The sequence below is a fragment of the Nyctereutes procyonoides genome, unplaced genomic scaffold, assembly GCF_905146905.1.
Source record: "Nyctereutes procyonoides isolate TBG_1078 unplaced genomic scaffold, NYPRO_anot_genome, whole genome shotgun sequence".
In the NCBI taxonomy this organism is placed as follows: Eukaryota; Metazoa; Chordata; class Mammalia; order Carnivora; family Canidae; genus Nyctereutes; species Nyctereutes procyonoides.
In genome coordinates, this window is record NW_026575125.1 from 119,230,928 (window position 1) to 119,252,671 (window position 21,744).

Below are 21,744 nucleotides of genomic sequence, written 5' to 3' on the forward strand. Positions count from 1 at the left end.
AGTAGTCACTCCCAGCCCCCAGCCTCTGGCAACCACTCGTGTGTTTTCTGTCTGGATCTGCCTGTTTTGGACATTGGAGTGGAGTCGTACAGGGTATGTGGCCTTTTGGGGTTTGGCTGCTTTTGCTTCATGTAATGCATTTGAGGCTCGTTCATGTAACATGTGCCAGGCCTCCATTCCTCCTCCTGGCCACATAATCCCTTCCTTCAGTGTAAGTACTGCATTTTATCCGTTCACCAGTCGGGGACATTTGGGTGGCTTTCACTTTCTATCGTGACCAACGCTACCGATGTTCCCACTCAAGTCCATGGATGTGAGTGTTCACGTCCCTTGGGTGTATATAAGCCTAGGAGTGGAGTTGCAGACTTGGGGCAATCTGTTTACTACTTCGAGTGTTGTGGTGGGTGTGTGCGTGAATAGTTCCGTGAGGAGGGAGTGTGAAGGTGCCCTGCCATCTGTAAGGCACTGGGTACCCTTAGGAAGGCCCTTGGGAGTACACCCGGAATGTAGGACTAAGCACGAGCAGCACACCTGCTGGATTCAGGTGTAAAATGCCGCATCCGGTGAAATCCACACCAGAACTAGAACAAAGTCCCGAATATGCCCCGTAATAAAGTGCCCTTCCGAAGCCCCCGCTCGGCCGCCCCGGGTGCTGGGCACAAACAGGCCCGAGAGCAGCCTGAGCACCTGCGGCCAGCTGCGCCCGCTGTAGCTCCTGAGTGTCACTTCGGGCGGACGCACAGCGTCAGGTGGCGCAGGTGCTGAAAGCCGTCGGCACGTTGGGGCGGGGGTGTGTGTGTGTGTGTGAGACCCTTTCTGCCTCAGTTTGTTTCATCTGTAAAGGGATGACGGTGCTGCTGCTGCTGGTAGCTAACAGGCCCGTGGCCAGGATTTTCGAGGTGTCCTCGGAATGTCCCCACGGACGGCCGCCTTCCTTCCAGGCGGGCCCGCACCCCGGGCCCAGCCTACCCCGCCCTCCCCGCATCCCGCCTTAGCCCCGAGCAGGCCCCGCCCTCTCCTCCTCGCACCCGGCCCAGCCCCGTCCCTGCGGGGGTCCCTGCACCCACCATTACACAGCGCCTCGCTCGGCCGCGCCCCCCGGCCCTGCGCCCCCTGGGCCGGGCAGTCCGCGGGCGGCGCGGGCCACGTGCTGGGGTCTGTGCCGTCACTCATTGTGCTCCAGCCAATGGGCGGCGTCGGCGCCAGGCCGCCGCCCGGAGGAGCGCACCCCCACGCCCAGAGGGGCGCAGCAGCCCGGGGCCCAGGCGCCGCTGGGGGAGGGAGCCCTGCTGCTAACGTCGGGTTCCAGCGACGGCCAGAGGTACGCCCGAGACGGAGGGACGCCGCCGGCGGGGGGTGACGCCCGGAGGGACAGGGCTGCGGGCGGGGGGCGGACCTGCAGGTAGGGCGGCGGCAGGGCTGTGCGGGCGCCGCCAGGCCGAGAGGGAAATGACAGGCGACACGGCGATCATCCTCAAACTCAGGCCGGCGGAGCACATCATGGGGTGCGCGCGCAGTCGTCGACGGAGCAGCTCCCCCGCGGGCGCAGCAGCCGAGCGGCGCTGTCCCCCCCCACGCCGGGACCCCGGGCCCAGGGGCGCTGGCCGCGAATTCGACACCGCGGGGCACACGCCCCAAGGCCTGCCTTACCCGGACGGGAGGACAACCGGGGACGCCCAGCACTCCAGGTAGGGCCCGGGTGCCCGGGAAGGGGCGGGCAGGGGGCGTGCCCACGCTCACCCGCGCGTCCTCCGGCAGGCTGACGCTCAGAGGCACGCGGAGCTCCCCGATCCTCAGCTCCCAGCGAGGCCCACCGTGGGTCCCAATTCCGGGCTGCAGGGCCGCGCTCCTCCACGCCGGCCTCCCTTGCACGTGGGAAACGCAGAGAGCCTGGGAATTCCACTGACGTCGGCATCTGTGAGCCGCACAATGAAACCCCGTGTCTGATTTCCAGCCCTGAGCCCTTGAGGGAGAGCGAGTAAGGGGATTTGGGGGGCTGCGGTGCAGGGGCGCTGCTGGTCCTACTGTGAGCCGAGCGGACAGGGAAGGACCCTGCGCTCATCCCCGCCTCGCCGCGCGCTGCCGGGGGCGCCCCGGGCTCCTCGCGCACCCCGACCTCGCAGCCATCGTGAGCGCCACGACTGCAGGGGAGCACCCGCCCGCCCCCGGCTCCCCGACTGGGGGCTCCCTGCCGCCCGCCCGAGAGCCTCACCCCCCCAAGGGCAAGGGCGGAGCCGGCTCCGGGGCCGCGCCGGTTCAGTCCCCAATCAGGCGGCAGGAGTCAGCATTCTAGAAACAGTCCCTCCGCGGAGGGAACTGCACGCGAGCAGCAGGGCCCCCGGCCTGCAGGGACTGCAGGGACTGCGTGGACGGGCAGCCCGGAGCCCCCCGGAGCCCCGGGGCTATGGGAGGAAGCTGAGGCCCAGGCCTAGGGCAGGAGGGGGGAGGCTGGCGTCGGAAGCCCCGAGGACCCTGGAAGAGCCAAGCCCTGGCCTCCCTGGGGGGGCTGCTGCCGAGGGGGGACCCCCGCGCAGGAGGGGGCTGCTGAGGCCCTAGGGGCCCGCCTCTGCCGTACCCCCCCACTCCCCCCCCCTGCCATTCCTGCTGCAATGACCCTGGTTCTTAGGCCTCCTGTGCTTTCCCACACCTGCCTGGATGCTTCCCTGTGTTTGAAGGAAGCCCTACACCCAGCCTGGGGCTGGGACGCCCCACCCCGACACCCAGAGGTGCGGCCCTGGCGACCGGCCGCCCAGCTGCGCCTGGCCTGGGCCCCTCGGATGACGGCTCTTCCCGGCACACCTTGCCCTGGGTCCTCGGGTCCGTGTAGCTCAGGGGCTGTTGGCCACGTGGGGAGTGAGTGGCTTTCTACCCCTGTAGTGCAAAACGTGTGTAAATACCTGTGAGCACCCTCCGTGAGCTCAGCAGGATCCAAAGGTCAGTCCCTGAGGTGCAGCCCCCTACACACACGCGCACCCACACACGCACACACACGCAGTTAACCACGTGGGCAGGCCCTTCTCGGGCTCACCCTCCGCCCTCGGCTGCGTGCTGGCCCGAGGCCCCCGGGGGTACTCGCCTGGGCCCCCCTCTCAGGCCTCAGGAGCCTGCGGGATCCCCGGGGGACTGTAGAGCAGGCCCCCCGAAGGGCTGGGCTGGCAGCCCCGCGGCCTGGACGGGGGCCTCAGCTGCCTGCCATTCGGGGGTGCAGAGGAAGCCGCCCCACCCGCTGGAGGGCTCTCCTCCGTTCCTCACCTGGAGACGGGGCTCCCCCCTGGGGAGCTGGGCCAGGAGCCAGCAGTGCTGGCAGGACGGCGGGGGGCGGCTCCTCCAGCAGCGGGGGGGCCCGCTGGAGCCCCTCGGCCCCGCAGCCTGGGGAAGGCAGCCCCTGCTCGGGGACACTGGGACGGGAGTGGGGGGATCTCCGCCGCGCCCCACCCACAACTCATTCACACCCACCTCTTTTCCTATCCCTGTCCTTCCTTCCCCCGCGGACCTCACCCTTCCCGAACCTGGGCTTGGGTTTGGCGGGACCTGCTGTCCCTGCTGAAAGCCGTCCCCCCTGGCACCCGGGAAACCCCAGGGCAGCTCCCCCCCCCCCCGCCCGCAGCCGCGGCCTCATCCCCGCTCGCTCCTCTCATTCCCCGGCTCTGCTCCCCAGGGATCTCCCTGGCTGACCTGAGGGCCACCGATGCACCGAAACAGCGTCACTAACCTTTCCCCATTCCCCACTTCCTGCCCTTCTCCCGCACTGGACTGGCATCCCGGGTCGGCAGGGCCGGGGGGGGGGGGGGCAGAGCGGCGGGGCCGGCCCCCACCCTGCGGCCCCGGGCAGCACGGGACCGTGTGGACGACGCCCGGGGCCGCGGCGATGGGCCCAGCGGGCCACCCTGCCAGCGCGGGGCACGGAGGGACTGGCAGCGGGGACTGCCGAGCTCCCCCCGAGTCACCTGACCGGCCTCACGCGAGGGAAGAGGCCTTTGTGCCCGGGGTTGTGCGACCCCCAGATCATCGACTGGGAGCTTCGTACATTTGGTCCTACAAACGAGTGCAACTTCGGGGCGCCTGGCCGGCTCCGCTGCTGAGCAAGCAACTCGACCTCGGGGTTGTGGGTGCGAGCCCCACGTGGGTGTACACAGCGCTTCAAAGTAAAATCTTAAAAAAGAGGCATAACTTCTCTTTTTTTTAAAAAAAAAAAAAAGACTTTTTGAGTGGTATCTCTGGGTGGTTCTGTGGTTTAGCGCCTGCCTTCGGCCCAGGGCATGATCCTGCACCCGGGATCGAGTCCTGCGTCGGGCTCCCTGCATGGGGCCTGCTTCTCCCTCTCACTGTGTCTCTGCCTCTGCCTGAGAGACACACACAGAGAGAGAGGCAGAGACACAGGCAGAGGGAGAAGCAGCTCCCTGCGGGGAGCCCAGGACCCCGGGATCACGCCCGGAGCCAAAGGCAGACGCTCAACCGCTGAGCCACCGGGCGCCCAACACCCATAACCTCTTGACAGCCCAAGCAGCAAGCTGAGTCTTTCAAGACAAAGACGTACTGAGGGAAACATGTGCAACATTCGTGACAACTAAGAGCCCTAGTGGAGGGCAAGTACCCGTCTTTCGGGGAGGCAATTACTTGGCGTATTAAGACGTCCAGTGCGCACTGGTCTTGACCTGGCGATTCCACCAGGAAGAGGGAGCGGCCTGGCGGGCGATTGACACCTTCACGGTGTGGACTTGCAGCGCTGCGATGAACCGCAGAGACAGAGGAGAAAGGGACAAGTACCACCGACTGGGGGGACGCATTATGTAAACTATGGTACATGGAGGCTGTCAAAGCCATGCAGCCAGAGAAGCAGTGAGCTGGACATTTGTTTAAAGACCTGGAAGGGGGATCCCTGGGTGGCGCAGCGGTTTGGCGCCTGCCTTTGGCCCAGGGTGCGATCCTGGAGACCCGGGATCGAATCCCACATCGGGCTTCCGGTGCATGGAGCCTGCTTCTCCCTCTGCCTGTGTCTCTGCCTCCCTCTCTCTCTCTCTCTCTCTCTCTCTCTCTCTCTCTCTCTGTGACTATCATAAATTAAAAAAAAAATAAATAAAGACCTGGAAGGTTTCCACAGACCTTTTTTGTTAAAGATTTTATTCATTTATTCATGAGAGATTTCATCCTGATTCTCCAGGATCATGGCCTGGGTCAAAGGCGGCGCCAAAGCGCTGGGCCATCAGGGCTGCCCCTCCGGCAGGTCCTTAAAATTAAGCGTCCAGGGGCGTGGGCTGGCTCAGTCTGCAGAGCGTGGGACTCTCGATCTCGGGATCCTGAGCCCCAGCCCCACAGTGGTGCAGAGAGGACTCCAAGAAGATAGACTTTATTTTTTTAAAGATTTATTTATTTATTCATGATAGACACAGAGAGAGATAGAGAGAGACAGAGACACAGGCAGAGGGAGAAGCAGGCTCCATGCAGGGAGCCCAACCCGGACCCATCCCGGGACTCCAGGATCGCGCCCTGGGCCCAAGGCAGGTGCTAAACCGCTGAGCCACCCAGGGATCCCGAAGAAGATAGACTTTAAAGCCAAGCGTCCATCGCCACAGGCCCCACCATTGTACCCTTGGCCATTTATACCAAGCAGATGGACACAGGATGACACAGAAACGTGTCCATGAATGTTCCAGCAGGTGTAGTGGTAGGAACCCGCAGCTGGCAACAGGCATCCCGCCCTCCGCGGGGGGGGGGGGGGGGAGGAAGCGCGTGCCCCCTGGCTGCCCCAGGGCAAGGGCTGCAGCTCGCAGTAGGAAGGAAGAACCGACTGTGGACACACGCAGCAATCTGGATGGGCCTCCACGGCGTGGTGTGAGGGGAGGCGGCGGGGGGGGGGCATCGCCCCAGGTTACTGATGCGGTCTGCACAGCGCGCCGGTCCGTTTCCCTCAGTGATCAAGGGACCAAGCGCAACACCAAAACACAGCACTGGTGGCCGAAGGGCGGGAGGAGAGGGGAGGAGGCTGTGCTTAGGCCAACGGGGGGCTCCTCGGGAGGGAACGAGTGGGCAGGATGCGCGAGGGGTCACTTGGATCTACCCGCGTGCGGGGCCGCGCGCGCGCACACGGACGCACCACGCTCCGAGCGGCCCTCGGGTGCCCCCGTGCCATTTGCTAGTGCGCCACCGCGCAGTCGTGCAACACGCCGGCCCTAGGGGAACCGCGCGAAGCGCCCTGGCGGCTCCGGGTCACTCCCCGGAGTTTCCTCGCTCCCAGACCCAAGTTCAAACCAAAGCACACAGGCAGGGCTTGGCGAGGGCCCACAGGACGACTCGGCGACTCTGCGGAGTCCCCAGTCCCCACGCCACCTCCGAAGAACGGGGACCCGCGTGCAGGCCTCCCGCCGGTCCGGGCCGGGGGCTAGGAGGGGGCGCGGGGGCGGAGCTCGAGGGGCCTGCGGGTTGTGATTGGGCAGCGGGGCGTCCGTCAGGCTCCCAGGGGCCGGTCTTTCTCAGGCGGCCAGGGGGCGGGCCCGTCAGGAATCGAGCTTCGTGATTGGCGGAGCGAAGCGGAAGGGGCGGGCCAGGAGGGCGGGCCCCGCTACGGGCGGGGAGGGGCCCCCGCGCCTGCGCAGAGGGATGTGAGGGGGATTCCCCTGGGCGTCGGGGCGGGGCCAGCGCGCGGGAACCTCGGCCCAGCCTTCCCGTCGTGCCCGGGTACCTGGGCTCCGGCCCCGCCGCTCCGGGGATCTGGGCTCCGGGGGTGTGGGCCCGCCCGGAGGCCGCCTTCCCCGAGGCCAGGGGGCCCCGTCCTTCCGGGCGGAGGCCGAGGAGAAGCCCCTAGGGCGTCCGGGCCCCGGGGCGCCGCGGAGGGCTCCGTCGGGCTCCTGTCCCGCGCGCCCTGCGGGTCCCGCCCGCGCCGTCCTGGGAGTCTGAGCCGCAGGCGGCCGGGCGTGGTGTACCGGGGCCCCCGGGGCCGGAGTCGGGGCAGGGGGGGCGGGGAACCCCCGGGACGACCGGGGACCGACTCTGTCGCAGGCCTGGCCCCTGAGAGCGGCTCGGCGGGGGGCTCCTGGGCGATCCCCCTCGCAGGGCCGACCCCGGCCGTGGCCCTGCCACACGCACGCGCGCGCCCTGCTCCTCGCCCCGCCCGCCGCGGGCCCTGCCGCGCGCACCCCCTGCAGCAGGCCACCGTGTTCCAGCGCCCTCGGGGTGCTTCGGACGGTTCTCTGCAAAGCGCGGGTCGCGAGGTCCCTGCAGCAGGCGCACACGCACACGCACACGCGTGCACACACACGCCCAGTACCCGGGCAGGTGGGCAGGGCGGCGGCCAGTGCGCGGGGACGGTTCTCTGCAAAGCGCGGGTCGCGAGGTCCCCGCAGCAGGCGCACACGCACACGCACACGCGTGCACACACACGCCCAGTACCCGGGCAGGTGGGCAGGGCGGCGGCCAGTGCGCGGGGGCGCGGTGCTCCCCGGGGCATGTGTGCACTCTCGTGCGGTGGGCACCGCAGGAAGGTAACGCAGCGTTTCCCGCGGCCCTGGGCAGGTGTCCCCGGGAGGGAGTCGTGCACCCGCACGCCCGGGCCGCTCCGGCCTCCGCCCCGCGGCCGTCAGCTGTGCCGCCTGCCGGCCCGTCGCGGGGAGCGCAGCAGGGTGCGCCGGCACGGGCGGCTCCAGGCTGCTCCAGGAGCGGGGCCTTCCGGACCCGGGCGCGCCGCGGTTCTCACGCTGCAGGGCCGCATGGGAAGCCCCGCAGGGTGTGTTCACACTCGGTCGCGGGCTCCGCCCCGGACTCTGACCTTGCACACCTGAGGTGGGGCCTGAGAACAGCGTCTCGGGCAGCTCCCTCCGGGCTGCTGCGGCTGCTGCGGCTGCTGCGGCTGCGCGGCCGAGACCGCACCCCCCCCCCCCCCCCGTGAGCAGCGGTGCCCGGGCCGGGAGTCCTAGGTGTGCGCATGCTCCCTGCCCTCCTGGCCCGGCTCCTTCGCAGGGTCCCCGTGGCCGGCGCAGGGCGCTGCAGCCCTCGAGGGGTCGGGACTTACTTCCTGCTGAGCGGCGGTCGCCCTGCCCTGCCTGGGTGGGCGGGGGGGAGCGGCCTCGGCCCGGGGGCAAGGGGCGTCGGCTCGGGGCGCTGCCGGGCGGCCCCAGGCCCGGGTGACTGCACGTGCACACCAGGACACAGGGGCGCCGGCCAGGGAGACGGGAAGGGCGGACCTCGGACTGCAGGGCGGAGACCCCGCGGCCGCGCTCGGGCGGGACAGGAGCGGCCTGGACGGCGACAGTGGCCTTGGGGAGCCCGGGCCGCGGGCCTGCCGCCGAGGGCCCCCAGCGCTCTGCTCCGCGCGGGCCTCTCCTGGGGCGCTGCCCCTCGCACCCCTTCTTCCCAGCTCCCGGCTGAGGCCCGCTCCCTGCCCCCCGCTCCCCCACCCACGGCGGCGCTCGGGCCCGGGCTCGCGGTCGGTGGGAGCGGCAGGTGGAGGGCAAGGCCGGTCCCTGGCCACGGTCTGTCCCCGGAGCGAGCAGCTCGGGGACCCTGGCCCGTGAGCGCGTCCTGGCCGCGGGTCCGGTGAGTGGCCTTCGGCTGTCCTCGGCCTCGGCCTCCCGGGCCCTCCGCCCGCGGGCGCCTCGGCCTTTTCCTCGTGGACACTTGGCGCTCTGCGTGTCAGGAGACAGCGCTGAGTCACATCTGCCTGCTATTTTTTCCCCGCCTGTCACTTGTCCCTTGACTCTGTGGTTTGGGGTTTGTCTTTGGTCAGGCACACATCTTGAGTTTGGGTGTCATCAGACTCTCCAGGCTTTTCCTTACTTTTCTTTTTTAAGATTGATTTAGTTGAGGGGTGTCCGGCTGGCTCAGCGTTGGGGTGCCTGCCTTGGGCTCGGGGCCTGATCCCGGGGTGTAGGATCCAGTGCCCTGCCGGGCTCCCCGCGGGGAGCCAGCTTCTCCCCCTGCCTGTGTCTCTGCCTCTCTCACGGATAAATAAATGAAAGCTTTAAAAAAAGAAACGTTTATTTTTTGAGACCAAAGGGACCAGGAGGGGCAGAGGGAGAGGGCGGGACAGGATCCCCAAGCCGACTCCCCGCTGAGCCGGGAGCCCCACGGCCTCCATCCCAGGACCCTGACACCGTGACCTGAGCCCAGACCAAGAGGGGACGCTCAGCCCACCGAGTGAGCGGCGGCTCCACGGCTTCAGAGGGTCCCCGTCCTAGGGCACAGCCCCGGGGGGAGGGGAGGCCTGAGGGGGGGGCGCCTTCGGGCCTCTGGCAGGAGTTCGCCGCCCCGTGCAGGGGAGGCCCAGGAAGCCCTTGCCGTCACCGCAGCCCGGGGGCGCCCCGCGGGGGAGCTGTCGTCCCCCCAGGCTGGGTGGCAGCAGGTTCCCGGCTCCCAGGGCCCCACCCCGTCCTCTCCTTCCACCCCGTGGGGGGAGCGGCCGCCCTGAGGCAGGGGTCCCCTCTGTGTGCACACAGGCCTCCTCCCTGGCCTCCCCGCCGTCCAGCCTCCCCGGCGGCTGCCAAGTGGGCGGGGGCAGCAGGTGCAGAGGACAAGCCCCAGGGGCACAGCCCAGGTGGGGGCGGCCCGGCTGGGGGTGGCGGGGCCGCGGGCAGGGGCACAGAGGAGCGGGTGTCAGCACGTCCTTGGTCCGGAGAGGTGCCACCGCGTCCTCCCCCCGGCGGGGACTCGCACGGGGCTCCCCGGTGACACGCTCCCACTCGCTCAGCAGCTCTGCTGTGTCATGCAGCTTCCGGGGACTGCTTGTCCTGCTGCCTGTCGCTGCGGGGCCCCTGGTGGCCACCCTGTGCCCGTGGAGCCCGAGGACGGTGCGTGTCTCGGGAGCGGGGCCGGGCTCCCCGGGCGCAGAGGCACAGGCCGCGGTGCTGGCTGGGCCTTCCCCTTGCCTCGTGGACGTGCTCGGGCTCCCGGGGACACCCGTCAGCAGGGGCAGGGCCGCGGGGTCCTGAGAGGGCTCCCCCGACACACCGAGGCCCCGGGATCCGCAGCCCCGGGCCACCCGCGACCTCACCATCCCGCCGGCCTGTCCCTCGGAGGCCCGGTGGGTGCTCAGCCCTCCCTCCCCCCCCTGGCACGGGGGCTCCCCCTGGTGGCCGCTGTGGGAGTGGCCCTGCCACCCGGCACAGGCCGGTGTCCACGCCCCGCCCCCAGGGGCCAGCCTCTCTCCCCGCCGCGTGCAGGCCTGTCCTCTGCAGGGGTGCTGACCCAGGGCAAAGGCAGCCGCCCCCACTGTGCAGGGCTCCCCTCACCCTCCGACGCCCCTGGCTGCGGCCTCAGGGTGGCTCAGGGACACCTTCAGGAACCGTCCCGCCGGGAGTGGCGGAGGCGGGCCCGTCACCCAGTCTCTGAGCGGGTGGGGCGGGGGCTGCTGGGTGACGTGCCCCTGGAGGCACCTGCCCCCGAGGAGGAGACCCCGCAGTCCGGGGCAGCAGAGCGCTGAGTGCACCTGAGGCCCCCGTGTCACCGGGCACCTGCGTGCTCCCGGCCCTGCCTGTCTGGGCGGCCACCCCAGCCTCGTCCCCCTGGCTGTCAGGGCCCTGGCGGTGGGGCTGCCCTGGAGCACCTTGGCCCCGCGCCCTGGAGTGGGGTGAGCCCACCGGGGCTGGGTGGCCCAAGGGACCCCCGACGGTCCCCAGACTGACGTTCCCTGTGTTTAAGTGCTGGGACTCCGTCACAGGCTCAGTGGAGCGGCAGCCCCAGCCCCCCCCCCCGCAGGCCCAGTGCTCCCCTCTCCTCACGGGGGGGGGGTGCGAGGGGGGGACACAGGGGAGTGTCTGCCACAGAGGTGTGGCTGGGCCAGGGCTGGAGGCTGCCTGTGGGGCGGGGGGTGGTCAGCTCCGCCATCTGCTGCCTGGGCCTGCCTGGACCCGGGGACCAGCCGGGACCCACGGGCCGGGGGTGCTCCCGACCAGAGTGACCCCATCCCCTCCCTAGACCTAGTGGATGACGTGGGTCCGGCCCTGGTGGGGGGCACCTGTCGGCGGTCGGGGCTGGTGTGGGGCCTGCTGGGGCTGAGCCTCGCCCCCTGCTGGCTCTGGGGGACCTACCAGGCCTCCTCACCTGGTGCCCGAGCCCGGGAGCCTGGCTGGGGGCGGGGGGGTAGGAGGGTCCCAGGCCGTCTGTCCCCCGCAGGATGGAGCCCTGGCACGCCTTGGCCAGGTGCCATGGGCCTGTGTACCCCCGAGCCCTCCGCAGGGACGGCCTCCCGGTCCCGCTCTCTCCTGCCCCCGCCTGGGGGGGCGTCGGGCTCGGGCCGGCCTGTGGCCTCCGTGCGGGGCTGTCCCCCCGCTGGCATCTCCTGGCCTAGCTGCCCGACGCGGGTCACAGCCACCTGGGGAGGGCCAGGGACCCCGGGATAGCAGGGCGCGGCTCCGGAGCGTCTCCCGTGGGGGCCTGGCCAGCTCGCCCGGCGGCGGGGCCTGAGCGCCTTCTCCGGTGCCCTCTGCCTCGGGTGGGCAGGGGTGTCCGGGGCTGGCCACCGGGAGCCCGGGCGGCAGGCCCGCACAGTCACGAACAGCGGGGCCCCACCGCCGGTGTCCCGCCCTTTAGGCGCTGAGGCCTGGGGTATTCTATCTCGGGAGCCATGCACTCGCCGCCTGGAGCTGGAGTCTGTGCTGTGCCCACGCTGTGCTGGGACCAAGTGGCCCTATAGCCATCCGCGCAGGTGGCAGCTCCGGCTCCTGGGTGCAAAGGTGTCAAGGCAGGTGCACCTCGGGTCCGCCCTGTGCGGGCCCTTCTCCCCTAGAAGTGTCAGGGCCGCAGCGGGGAGGCAGGCTCAGGAGCAGCACCTGCAGCCTCTACCCCTCGCTGGGTGTGTAGGGCACCCCCTCTGCCCCCGTCCTGGGATGCTGCTCTGCCCTCACTGGCAGCCCCGAAATTGCACCCCCAGTGCCCTACCTCGGGCTGCTGGGGCCTCTGCCCCATCGCATCCACCACCCTGGCACCAAGCAGAGCCACTGTGCTCAGGACCAGCAGCCACTGGCCCCTTGCTGTGGCCCCGCTACCTCAGGAGCCCTTGGTGTGGATGAAGGGGAAAGAAGATGGCCTGAGCCTGGGGAAGGGGAGTCCTGGAGCCCTGGCTGCCCTGGTGGGGTGACTCCACAGCCCTGGATGGCTTTAGGGAGGAGGCCTGTGGGAGCTTTCCGAGAGGTTGTCCCAGAATCCTAGAGAGCACTGGGTGAAGACCTTGAGGTCTGGGGCTCCATTAGAGCCCCGTGGAGCCGTTGACAACCTTTGGATTGGGGCAGTGAGAGCAGCAGGGAGCACTCAGGTGCCTTTATGGGGTTCCAGGGCCCTAGGGGTTGAGCACGATACCAGGTGGGGCCCAGGGCACTGGGAGAGGTGTGGGAGCACTCAGGGGCACAGGGAGCCCTGGGACGTGACGCAAAGCCTGAAGCGCAGTTCCGGGGAAGCCCGGTGCCGTCCCTAGCTATCAAGACTCCACATAATGGGCTGCCTCAGAGCCCTGCAGGATGTGGGGGGTGCTCTCTAGGGACTCTGGGAGCACTGAGCGGTCCTCCATCTGGCACATGAACATGAATGGAGATGATTGTCCTTGGGGAATAAATTAATGGAAAGGGGGAGACTAGGGCACATGGGTGGGAATTTCTCCCCTTTCCTGTCTTCTCTCTTGCAAGGAACCACAGGGGGTGCCAAGCACACCGGGCTTCCCCCTTTCCTGCAACAGGTAAAGGCCTACCGAGCACCATTCCATCCAGAAGCCATGTCATCTCTCTCCCTTCCTTGGGATGCCCCAAGCTCAGCTCCCCTTCCTCTATGTCCCCTCGCTCGGCCCCAACTACTCCAGAGCGTCACCATGTCAACGTCGCCACTCCCCCAGGCCCTGTGTTGGGTCCACTAGGCTCCCCTTGCCTTTCTGCCCAGACCCATAGCCTGCCCAGGCACTGAGTGCTTTGGGGGCAGCTGCACTCCCAGGCAGGGTCAGTCCCTTCCGTGAACACACTTGATTTGGGATCAGTTGGTGAAAGGAGCTGCCTCAATGTGCTTCTGCGGGGTCCTGGTGCACTGGAGACCTGACACAGGCCCACTGACCTGCCCGTTGGGCCCCTGTCATCGGTGAGGAGGCATTATGCTGTGTCCATGCCCACTGCGCGCCACGGAACATCTGGGTCTCCGCCCCGGCACTGACACGGTGAGGGGTAGAGGCAGGAGCCTGGGGGAAGTCCATCCCCCAGGGGACAAACCCGGAGGGAGTGGCTTGCAGCCAACAAGGAAGGCCGAAGCTGTGTGTGTGGGGGGGGGATGTGAAAATAAGAACCAACTCCTCTAGGTTTTTCTGCGTGTTCTAAATGCACGTGTTACTTTTAGGAAAACACACATGCACGCACACCCGCAAACGTGGGAGAAAGACTAGCATGCAGGAAAAAGAACCAGCCGGGAGCCAGGGGTAGGTGGGGTCCCAGTTCCAGCCCTGACCCAAGCTCACTCCGAGTCCTACGGCCTGAACCAGGAGCTGGTCAGAGGCCAGGGAGTGAGGCCGGGGCCCCTCCTGTCGGGAAAGTCCACGGGAGCCCCTGCCTCCAGCTGAGCGCTTCCCCCTGGGCTGCCCCACCGAACCCTGTGTGTGGCTTCACGGGACACCCTGCCTTGCATTTCCTTAGCACGTGTGGGGATCCCTGGGTGGCTCAGCGGTTCGGCGCCTGCCTTCGGCCCAGGGCGTGATCCTGGAGACCCGGGATCGAGTCCCACGTTGGGCTCCCTGCATGGAGCCTGCTTCTCCCTCTGCCTGTATCTCTGCCCTGCTCCCCCCCCCATGAATAAATAAATATTTAAAAAGAAAATTTTGAGAAACCTTAAATAAGTAAGTAAGTAAAGTAAATAAATAAATAAATAAATAAATAATAAACATGTGTGTACTTTGCAGGTGGAGGTGCTCGCCTCCCGCACAGAAAACCTGGAGATAAGCAAGAATATAGGCAGGTGAGGGGTGGGACTTACGCAGGGGCAATGCGGCATCCTGTGGGCCTCTCCCCCGCCCTGGACAAGCGGCCGCCCGGGAAGAGCCCGCCACAGGCCGCATTTCCTCCCCATCCACCTGCCCTTGGGTACTGAGGCCGGCCGTCGGCTCCTCCCCGTCAGAACATCTGTAGCCAGTGCTGTGCACGCACCCTCGCCTGCATTTATGGGGGAGCTCTCTGCATCCCGTGGGGGCACGCTTCTTTGCCTAGTTACAGTGGCTTTGGGTCACGAGTCAGGGAGCGAACCCTACCAGTAAAGCACAAATGTGCCCGTGGGTAGCATGCGGTCCCTACCCCAACCCCAAAGCAAGAAGGGAGAGCGAACAAAGCCAGATGTTGCTCGTGGAGACCCAAGGCCTGGAGGCTCCCAGCCCAAGTCCTTCCCAGCAAAGAGAGCCCACACGTTAAAAATAAATGGTCTTTTTATTGTGTCCACGAAAACAAAGTCAGGGTGGCCTGGGTTAATCCCCCCGACGAGGTGACAACAGACAGGAGGCATGCAATGACAACAACCATGTTCTCCTCTCCAGGAGAAGGGTCTCACCCTCCTGGGCCCTGGATCAGAGGCAAGCAGGACCAGGAGACTCCAGAGGAAGGCCTGCCCGGGCCCGCCATGCCGCGGAGGGCCTGGGCTTGCCACCTCCCGGGCAGAACGAGGCAGGGGGAGCAAGCACTGCCCTGGGCCAAGCCCAGCACACCGAAGCTAGAACACACAGAAAAGCCCCCACCCCCTCCCCCAGCAGACACTACTAAGGCAGTCAGCCAGGACTTCCGGGAACAGCTGGCCACAAAGCCAGCCCCTCAGGGCTCCGTCCAGAAGGGATTGCCATCCTCAGCCTGCATGGAGTAGTAAACAAAGAGCAGGAAGGCAGCAAAGACCAGGAACAGGAGCAGCTGGCCCCAGAGTGGGACCTGGCGGTCCTGGCCCAGACCAGCCCCAGGGGCCTGCTTTTCTGGCCGGATAGCACGACGGGTGAGCCACGAAGTGGGGGAAGATGAAGATGAGGATATGGGAGAGGTGGAAGAGGGTGTGGGATAATAGGACAAGCCCAGGGAGCTTCTGGAGATGTTGGAAACAGGGCGGTAGTGCACGATGTTCTGGTAGGTGCTGTCCCGGCCATACCCGGAGCGTTCCCTGAGGCAGAGAAGACAGCAGGTTAGCCAGGGGGCCTGCGCCCAGAACCGCCCGCTGCCTGGCCCTTCCTGCCACTCACCTGTCCTTGCTGTCCTCTTCAGAAGAGAAGAGACTGTCATCGCGCACCTGCAGGTAACAGGGAGAGGGGACTGGCCAGCAGGGTCAGCAGCCTGTAGCCTGTCCCGTCCTCACTGCAAAGTAGCCCAGCTGAAACACCCGGACCCTGTTCCCTCCAAAACTCTCCTGAGTTCCCAGCCTTAGCCCGGTAGGGCTTTGTCACCCACTCCACGACTCGACAGGTACCCTGGCCACCTGCACCTTACTTTCTGCCCCGGGGGGGTCTGAGAAAGATCTCAAACCTAGATCCCAGGTCAGGGTGCACGGCACGTCCCAGGTGCCCTAGTGTTAGGTCTGACACTCCCCCAAGGATGGCCCTGCCCAGGGAGGTGTGCACTTACCTTGCCTCTAGGGAGGCACAGGGCCTACTGCGTACCCCCCCGTCCAGGTTTTGTCCAAGCCCAGCTATGACCCCCACAGGTTGTACGCAGGTGCTCGGCAGCCAGCTCACCTGGTGGTGAAAGGTGTCCGAATCTGCGAGTGAAGCTGACGGCTGGCGGAAGCCCTTGGAGGAGCCCACGGGCTCAGGGTCCCCGTAGGTCCTGGTGCTCAGGTAGCTCTCCTCGTAGTAGTCATCGCCGTAGCCTTGGGAAGGGGGGACAGCGGTAGCAGGGTGCACAGTGGCTGCACCCACCTGCCCTAATCTCAGTCCCATGTGGGAGCCTGTGGCACGGTCTCTCCCATCTGGGGCTGCTGAGGATGACGGGCTTGAGATCCCAGGTCCCCCCAACACCAGGCTCCCTAAGGGAGGGGGTAAGGGTGGCAGAGTTGTAGGGTGCCCCCCCGCCCAGCCCAGCCTTACCCTTGCTCTGGTAAAGCAAGGCGTCTTCTTTCTTGGGCAGATCGTACATATCCGAGTCCACGGATGCCGAATCTAAGTCTGAAGGGGGGGGGCAGGACCATTTGCCCCTGGCTCGCCTCCGCTCTTCCCGTGCCCCTCCCAGCCACCGCCCTGCCACACCCTCCGGACCCCATGCCCCCCCGTCGCCCAAACCCCGTCCCCCTGGGAGGCCAGGTGGAGATCCGGGGTGGGGGCCTCACCCGAGAACCGATAGGAGAAATTGAAGGCGGACGAGTTGGGGGGCGACAGCCTCCGCCTCTGGGTCTCGTACTCGAAGATCTTCTTTTCGTAGAGCTTGCGAGTGGAACCTGGCCAGACACGGGACACGGGGCGTCAGGGCCGCGGGTCGGACCCCGGGGGGGGCGGGGAGGGGGCGCGCTCGCCGCCGCGTACCCACGACAGGCCCGTGCGGGATGTTGTACTGGCGCAGCACGGCGGCCAGCTCGGCGTCCGACAGGACCGCGTAGTCGTCCATGGCGGGCGGCGGGGACCCGGGGGCCCGGGCCTGGAGGGCGGCGGGCGGCGGGGAGCTGGGGGGGCCCGGGCCTGGCGACGCGGGCCCAGCTACCACTGCCTCCGAGCACGGCGGGGGCGGCGCGAGCGTCTCGGGAGCGGCAGCGCTCGCGTCACGCCTGCGTCACGCTCGCGTCACGGCCGCGGGCTCTGCGGACTGCGCGCGAGGCGGGGCGGGGCCGGGCCGCGGGCGGCGCCGGCGCGGAGCAGGGACCGTGGGAGCGGGCGGGGCGGGCGTCATGACGTCGGACGTCGCAAGCGGGCGGGATAGGCTGGCGGCGGCGGAGGGGCGGGGCCGCGCTCCGGAGGGGCGGGGCCCGCCGGCCGAGGGGCGTCACGCGCCGGCGCGCAGGGGCGGGGCTCGAGCAAGGAGCCGGGCCTGCGGGGGCGGGGGACGAGCGTGGGCTCGCCGCGACGTGGGGGGCGGGGCGGGCGACCGAGGCGTCACCGGCTGGCGTGTCGGGGTCGGGAGGGCGGGGGTGGGGGCCTACGCAAGTCGAACCGGCAGAAACCGGCCAGGACAGGAAAGCGGCGCAGGACTGACGCGCTGGGCGCGGCTCGCGCTCCCTGAGTCACGCGGGCTCCGACGGTCCCCGCAGCCCCCTGCCCCCTCCGCACCCCGCGCTCCCCGGCCCCCCCGGGCCGGCCGCGCCTCCGCCGCAGCGGGAAGGGACCCCGATCCCGAGAGCGGGCCCTCGGGGCCGCGGGGCCCAGGCCCGGGCAGCAGCCGCCTCGGCCCCCCGTGCCCGCCCCGCTCCGCTCTCCACCTGCGCCCGTCGTCCCGCAGGTCCCCAGCGCCTCCCACCCTCCCTCGCTCCCTCCCTCTCTCCCACTGCGCCCGGGAGGAAATGGGGCAGTGGGCCAGGAAGCCGCGGGCACCCCAGGAGCGGGCATCCTTGCAAGGCACTGGGCGTGCCCGTGGGCGCTGGCAGGGGGCCGAGCCCAGCGTGCGGGCGGCGGCCAGCGTGCGCCCGACCCCCCGCGCCAGCCACCTGGGGCGCCAGGGCTTTCCTCTGCTGTCCAGGGCGTCCCCGGGGCAGCCTGGGGGGGCGGGGAGCCTTCCAGCCCCCGACGACCTGCTGGGCCGGCTCTGCGCGCTTGGGCCTGGGTGGGTCTCCGGTGCGCCGAGCACAGGGGGCCCCGGCGTACTCGCGGGTGAGTGCGCAAGGTTGCACTGTCATTAGGAATTGGTGAGGGCCTTGGTCGCAAAGAGCTGTTCCTGGGGGAATTGGAAGGGAGGTGACAATCATATTCTAAATGAAGCCAACTCAGGGAATGTGGGTCCAAATGAAGTGCCCCCCCCCCCGGAGGCCCAGAACTGGGAGCATAGGGAGAAGAGGTGCTATCTTTGATATCAGATGATAGCTAGTGACAGGGACAAGAGACAGGTCTCCGATCCATCCTGGTCCAGCTGGTGAGGGTCACAGACCAGTTCTCTTTGGGTCACAGGGTGGAGAAGAGGAAGCCACACAGGGAGTGGTGAGATGGGGCCTTGGTGTGAACACACATGCATAGACTCTAGACGTGCCCCTGGCGGGGTTTCAGTGTTTCAGAGCACAGGCCAAGCTGCTCCATCTCCTGAAATAGGAGAAGGAGGTGCGTGGGCCTGCCGACAAGTGCATGGCAGTAAAGGGGAGGACAGCCCTTGGCAGGGCAGGCACTTGCTGCTTATCTTTCAGAGCAGGGAAGGAGATGGCATTTGGACTCTGGCGCGCAGAGGCTGCCTCATGGAATTTGGAGTTTTGGCAAGATCAGATTCCCCAGCACCTCTCCAAGCCTTCTTCTGCAATGCTGGCCCCTGTCCCAGAGGCTCAGTCCTCCCCCATGCCACCCCTCCCTGTAGGGATCCAAGCTGTTTCCTTATGAGGTCAAGGAATTCTAGGTTTGCCTTCTCCCCAAGGAGCACCCCCTCCCCCAGCACCTGCCTCGGCACTCTGCCTTTTATGTCCCACCTATGGCCCCACTATGGGGATCCCACCATCGATGGTACCAGGAGGCTGAACTGTGATGCTTCCGTGCGCCCGCCCCGTGGGCACCTGTAGCCCAGGTCCAGCCCCGCCGCAGTGGAGACCTGCTCAGACCACCGGAAACCAGACACACTCTTGACCACGGGAGCTAAGAGGCCCTCCGCACCACCGCCATCGCCGAGAGGAGGAATTGGGGGCCTAGAGAGGGAGCACACTTGCCCAAGGACCTCTAGTGCAGGAATTCAATCACGGACATTCCCACAGCTGGGTCCTAGTTCTCAGGGCAACGGCCTGGACGGTGTGGCCCAGTGGGGGTTCTGAGTCCTCGGAGAGGCTGGTGGGGGGAATCTTCAGCCTTTAGCGAGGCTTTCTGGGAAGGGTGTGCACAGGTAAATAAGAAGAAGAATTTTTCTGGAACTGCAGCCAGGGTGGGAAGAGGTAGGAAACCACTGATTCCAAGTCAAGAATAAAAAGACAGTTTCCTTTGGGGCACTGGGTGGCTCAGTCGGTTAAGTGCCTGCCTTCAGCTGAGGTCATGATCCCAAGGTCTTGGGATAGAGCCCTGAGTCAGGCTCCCTGCTCAGCAAGGAGTCTGCTTCTCCCTTTGCCCCACTCCCTGCGTGTGTGCTTTCTTCCTCCCAAATAAATCTTTTTTTTTAAGATTTTATGTATTTATTCATAAGAGACACGGAGACAGAGGCAGAGACACAGGCAGAGGGAGCAGCAGGCTCCCTGCAGGGAGCCCGATGTGGGAGTCGATCCCAGGACCCCGGGATCATGCCCTGAGCCGAAGGCAGGCGCTCAACCGCTGAGCCACCCAGGCATACCCCAATAAAATCTTAAAAAAAAGAAAAAAGAAAAAAGTTTCTCTTTTAAGGATGGGAATGGTTCTAAGCAGTATACAGTGTAAATTAGACTCCCAGCAGGGTTGAAGGTTAAAGGAAATGTATCAACTCAAGCACATTTCTCAGGATTCGTGTCCAAGGAGAAGATTGTTCAGTGAGCAATTAACATTTTCTTTAAAATCAAAATCTTCCTAATACTTTAGTTTGATACGAAACTTAACTCTTTGGCCCGCCTGGGTGGCTCAGAGACTCCTGATTTCAGCTCAGCTCAGGATCTCAGGGTCCTAGGGTTGAGCCCCTCAGGGCCTCGGGCTCCCCGCTCAGTGAGGAGTCTGCTTCTCCCTCTCCCCCTCCCCCTGCTCATGCTGCCTCTTAAATAAAGTCCTTTAAAAATTGTTTAAATATTTTTTTAAAAACTGAAGTTTTCAAGGATGTCAAAGATCCTTTGGATTTTACCTGCTGGTATTCAAATGCACTGAAACATTGCTCAGAGGGCGCCCCGGCGGCTCAGCGGCTGAGCGTCTGCCTTCGGCCCAGTGCGTGACCCTGGGGTCCCAGGATCGAGTCCCGCCTTCTTCTGCAATGCTGGCCCCTGTCATCGAGTTCCCCGCAGGGAGCCTGCTTCTCCCTCTGCCTGTGTCTGTGCCTCTGTGTCTCTCGTGGATAAGTAAATGAAATATTCTTAAAAAGAAAAAGAAACGTTGCTCAGAGAGTAACAAAAGTTGTAAGATCATGAGTGTTGTGAAAATTAATATGTGGAAGATTGTCTCAATCAATATAAAACAGTGAATGGTTAGCTGACTAAACGCCTCTCAAAGAACACATTGGTTCATCTTGGTACTACTGACATGGCCAGGTGGAGATTCAGCCTGCCTTGGTGGCAAGAATGGAGCTGATTCCAGTGGTTTTGCAGAACCTTCAACGCAAGGAGAAAAAAGCCTGTAATTTCGTTTGATCTTCACCAGAGAGCCGTGGGTGCTGTGGGTGCTGTGGGTGCCGTGGGTGCCGTACAAACTTCGCTCCCCCTAAGCCCGGAGGAAGGAGAGATCAAGAGCTGCCTGCCTTTCTGGCTTGCACGTGGAGGGGAAGGGAGGGGGGTAGGTGTAAAGAAGGATTCAAACGGGGGTGGGGGTCCCCTGGTCCAGCCATGTGGCTGGAGCCTCCCTCGTGCCCCCCCACCTGTTGCAGTGGCTCCCGTTGTAATGTCTGTGGTAGGGCGGGCCTCCGTCCTTGAAGGACAGCCTTGGCCGTGAGCTCCAGCACAGCTACCCCACAGGCCCGAATGCCTGCTGCCCATCTGTGCTCATCCATCGAGTGACGCAAAGCACTGCCCTCCCCAGCAGTGTGTGTGGGGGGGTTCCCACCGGAGGGAGCAGCAGGAGACCCCCACCCTCTTAGGAGATGCCACTGTGGGTGTAGGTGGAAAGGCCATCGCCAGTAGAGCTAGCAAAGGTGGCAGTGAATGCCTGGGGGCCTTAGGGGACAACGGCACCCTCCTTTAGTGTTAAGACTGTAGGTGGCTAGCCCAGTGCGCTCAGCAGCTACCACCAGCTTTGCCCTCCCTCCCTTCCTTTCTTGTTTTTTAAAAAAATTTTAGGGCAGCCCGGGTGGCTCAGCGGTTTAGCGCCGCCTTCGGCCCAGGGTGTGATCCCTGCATGGGGCCTGCTTCTCCCTCTGCCTGTGTCTCTGCCTCTCTATCTCTCTCTCTTGATGTCTTTCATGAATAAGTAAATAAAATCTTTTTAAAAATTTAGATTCATTTATTAGGGGGAGAGAGAGCGCACCTGCGTGGGGGGGTGTGGGGCAGAGGGAGAGAGAACCCCAAGCCCACTGCCCACTGAGCACAGAACCCCACCTAGGGCTCCATCCCAGGACCCTGAGATCCTGACCTGAGCGCAGATGAAGAGTCCCGCCCTCAACTGTCTGAGCCACCCAGGCGCCCCTCTTCCTCCCTTTTAATGAAGTAGAAAAGAATAAAAAAGGTCAGAGCACTTTTCAGGTACTTAGGAAAAGTCTCATTCTGTGAAGCGTTTATTTCAGTTGTTTGCGTCCGTGTGCGTGTGTGCGAGGGTGAGCACTCTCCCACCGGCAGGGCCGCGCCACTGGCTCGGGACAGAAACCCTAGTTCTCACTGAGGGTTGTGGGCAAAATGTTAAAATGACACTTCTTTGTGTGACCTTCCCCAAGGAAGTGACATTTGAGCCGCCTCTGAAGCTACCAAGAAGTAGGCCTGTGGAAGAGGAAGGGGGCCTGGCAGCGCGAGAGCGGAGGTGCCCACCCGGTCAGCAGTACCGGGCCGCGGCCACGGCGCCCTCCCGCACTGCAGGCTGCACCCAGTCGTGGTCCGCAGGGGGCTCCCAGGCCGGGCCTGGCACCC

At 65.7% G+C, this 21,744-nt stretch overlaps 2 protein-coding genes across 3 annotated transcripts; both read right to left on the bottom strand.

The window, feature by feature from the left end:
- Positions 1-6,494: 6,494 nt before the first annotated feature.
- Positions 6,495-9,985, bottom strand: LOC129518148 (collagen alpha-1(I) chain-like). The gene is made up of 2 exons (XM_055338153.1): positions 9,425-9,985; positions 6,495-8,618 (listed from the first exon to the last, which is right to left on the bottom strand). The coding sequence occupies exons 1-2, from the start codon at positions 9,983-9,985 to the stop codon at positions 6,495-6,497; spliced, it is 2,685 nt and encodes an 894-aa protein (XP_055194128.1).
- A 4,368-nt stretch (positions 9,986-14,353) lies between these two features.
- Positions 14,354-16,680, bottom strand: EMD (emerin). 2 transcript variants are annotated; one of them, XM_055337557.1, is made up of 6 exons: positions 16,436-16,680; positions 16,243-16,350; positions 16,004-16,081; positions 15,653-15,786; positions 15,164-15,233; positions 14,354-15,084 (listed from the first exon to the last, which is right to left on the bottom strand). In XM_055337557.1, the coding sequence occupies exons 1-6, from the start codon at positions 16,515-16,517 to the stop codon at positions 14,708-14,710; spliced, it is 849 nt and encodes a 282-aa protein (XP_055193532.1). In that variant the 5' UTR covers positions 16,518-16,680; the 3' UTR covers positions 14,354-14,707. The 2 variants fall into 2 exon arrangements, with proteins under 2 accessions (XP_055193532.1, XP_055193533.1); XM_055337558.1 differs by having other exon boundaries at positions 15,164-15,210; positions 16,436-16,674.
- Between the last annotated feature and the right edge of the window lie 5,064 nt (positions 16,681-21,744).

Bases quoted from the DNA above. Each gene is read 5' to 3' on its own strand.
- LOC129518148 (XM_055338153.1), bottom strand. From the start codon at position 9,985: ATGGTGAGGTCGCGGGTGGCCCGGGGCTGCGGATCCCGGGGCCTCGGT. The intron at 8,619-9,424 runs GTGCACACAGAG...CCTGACACGCAG, and splicing joins AGGCCAGGGAGGAGGCCTGT to AGCGCCAAGTGTCCACGAGG.
- EMD (XM_055337557.1), bottom strand. From the start codon at position 16,517: ATGGACGACTACGCGGTCCTGTCGGACGCCGAGCTGGCCGCCGTGCTG. The intron at 16,351-16,435 runs GTACGCGGCGGC...GTGTCTGGCCAG, and splicing joins CCCGCACGGGCCTGTCGTGG to GTTCCACTCGCAAGCTCTAC. The intron at 15,787-16,003 runs GTAAGGCTGGGC...CCCCTTCCCAAG, and splicing joins CTTGCTTTACCAGAGCAAGG to GCTACGGCGATGACTACTAC.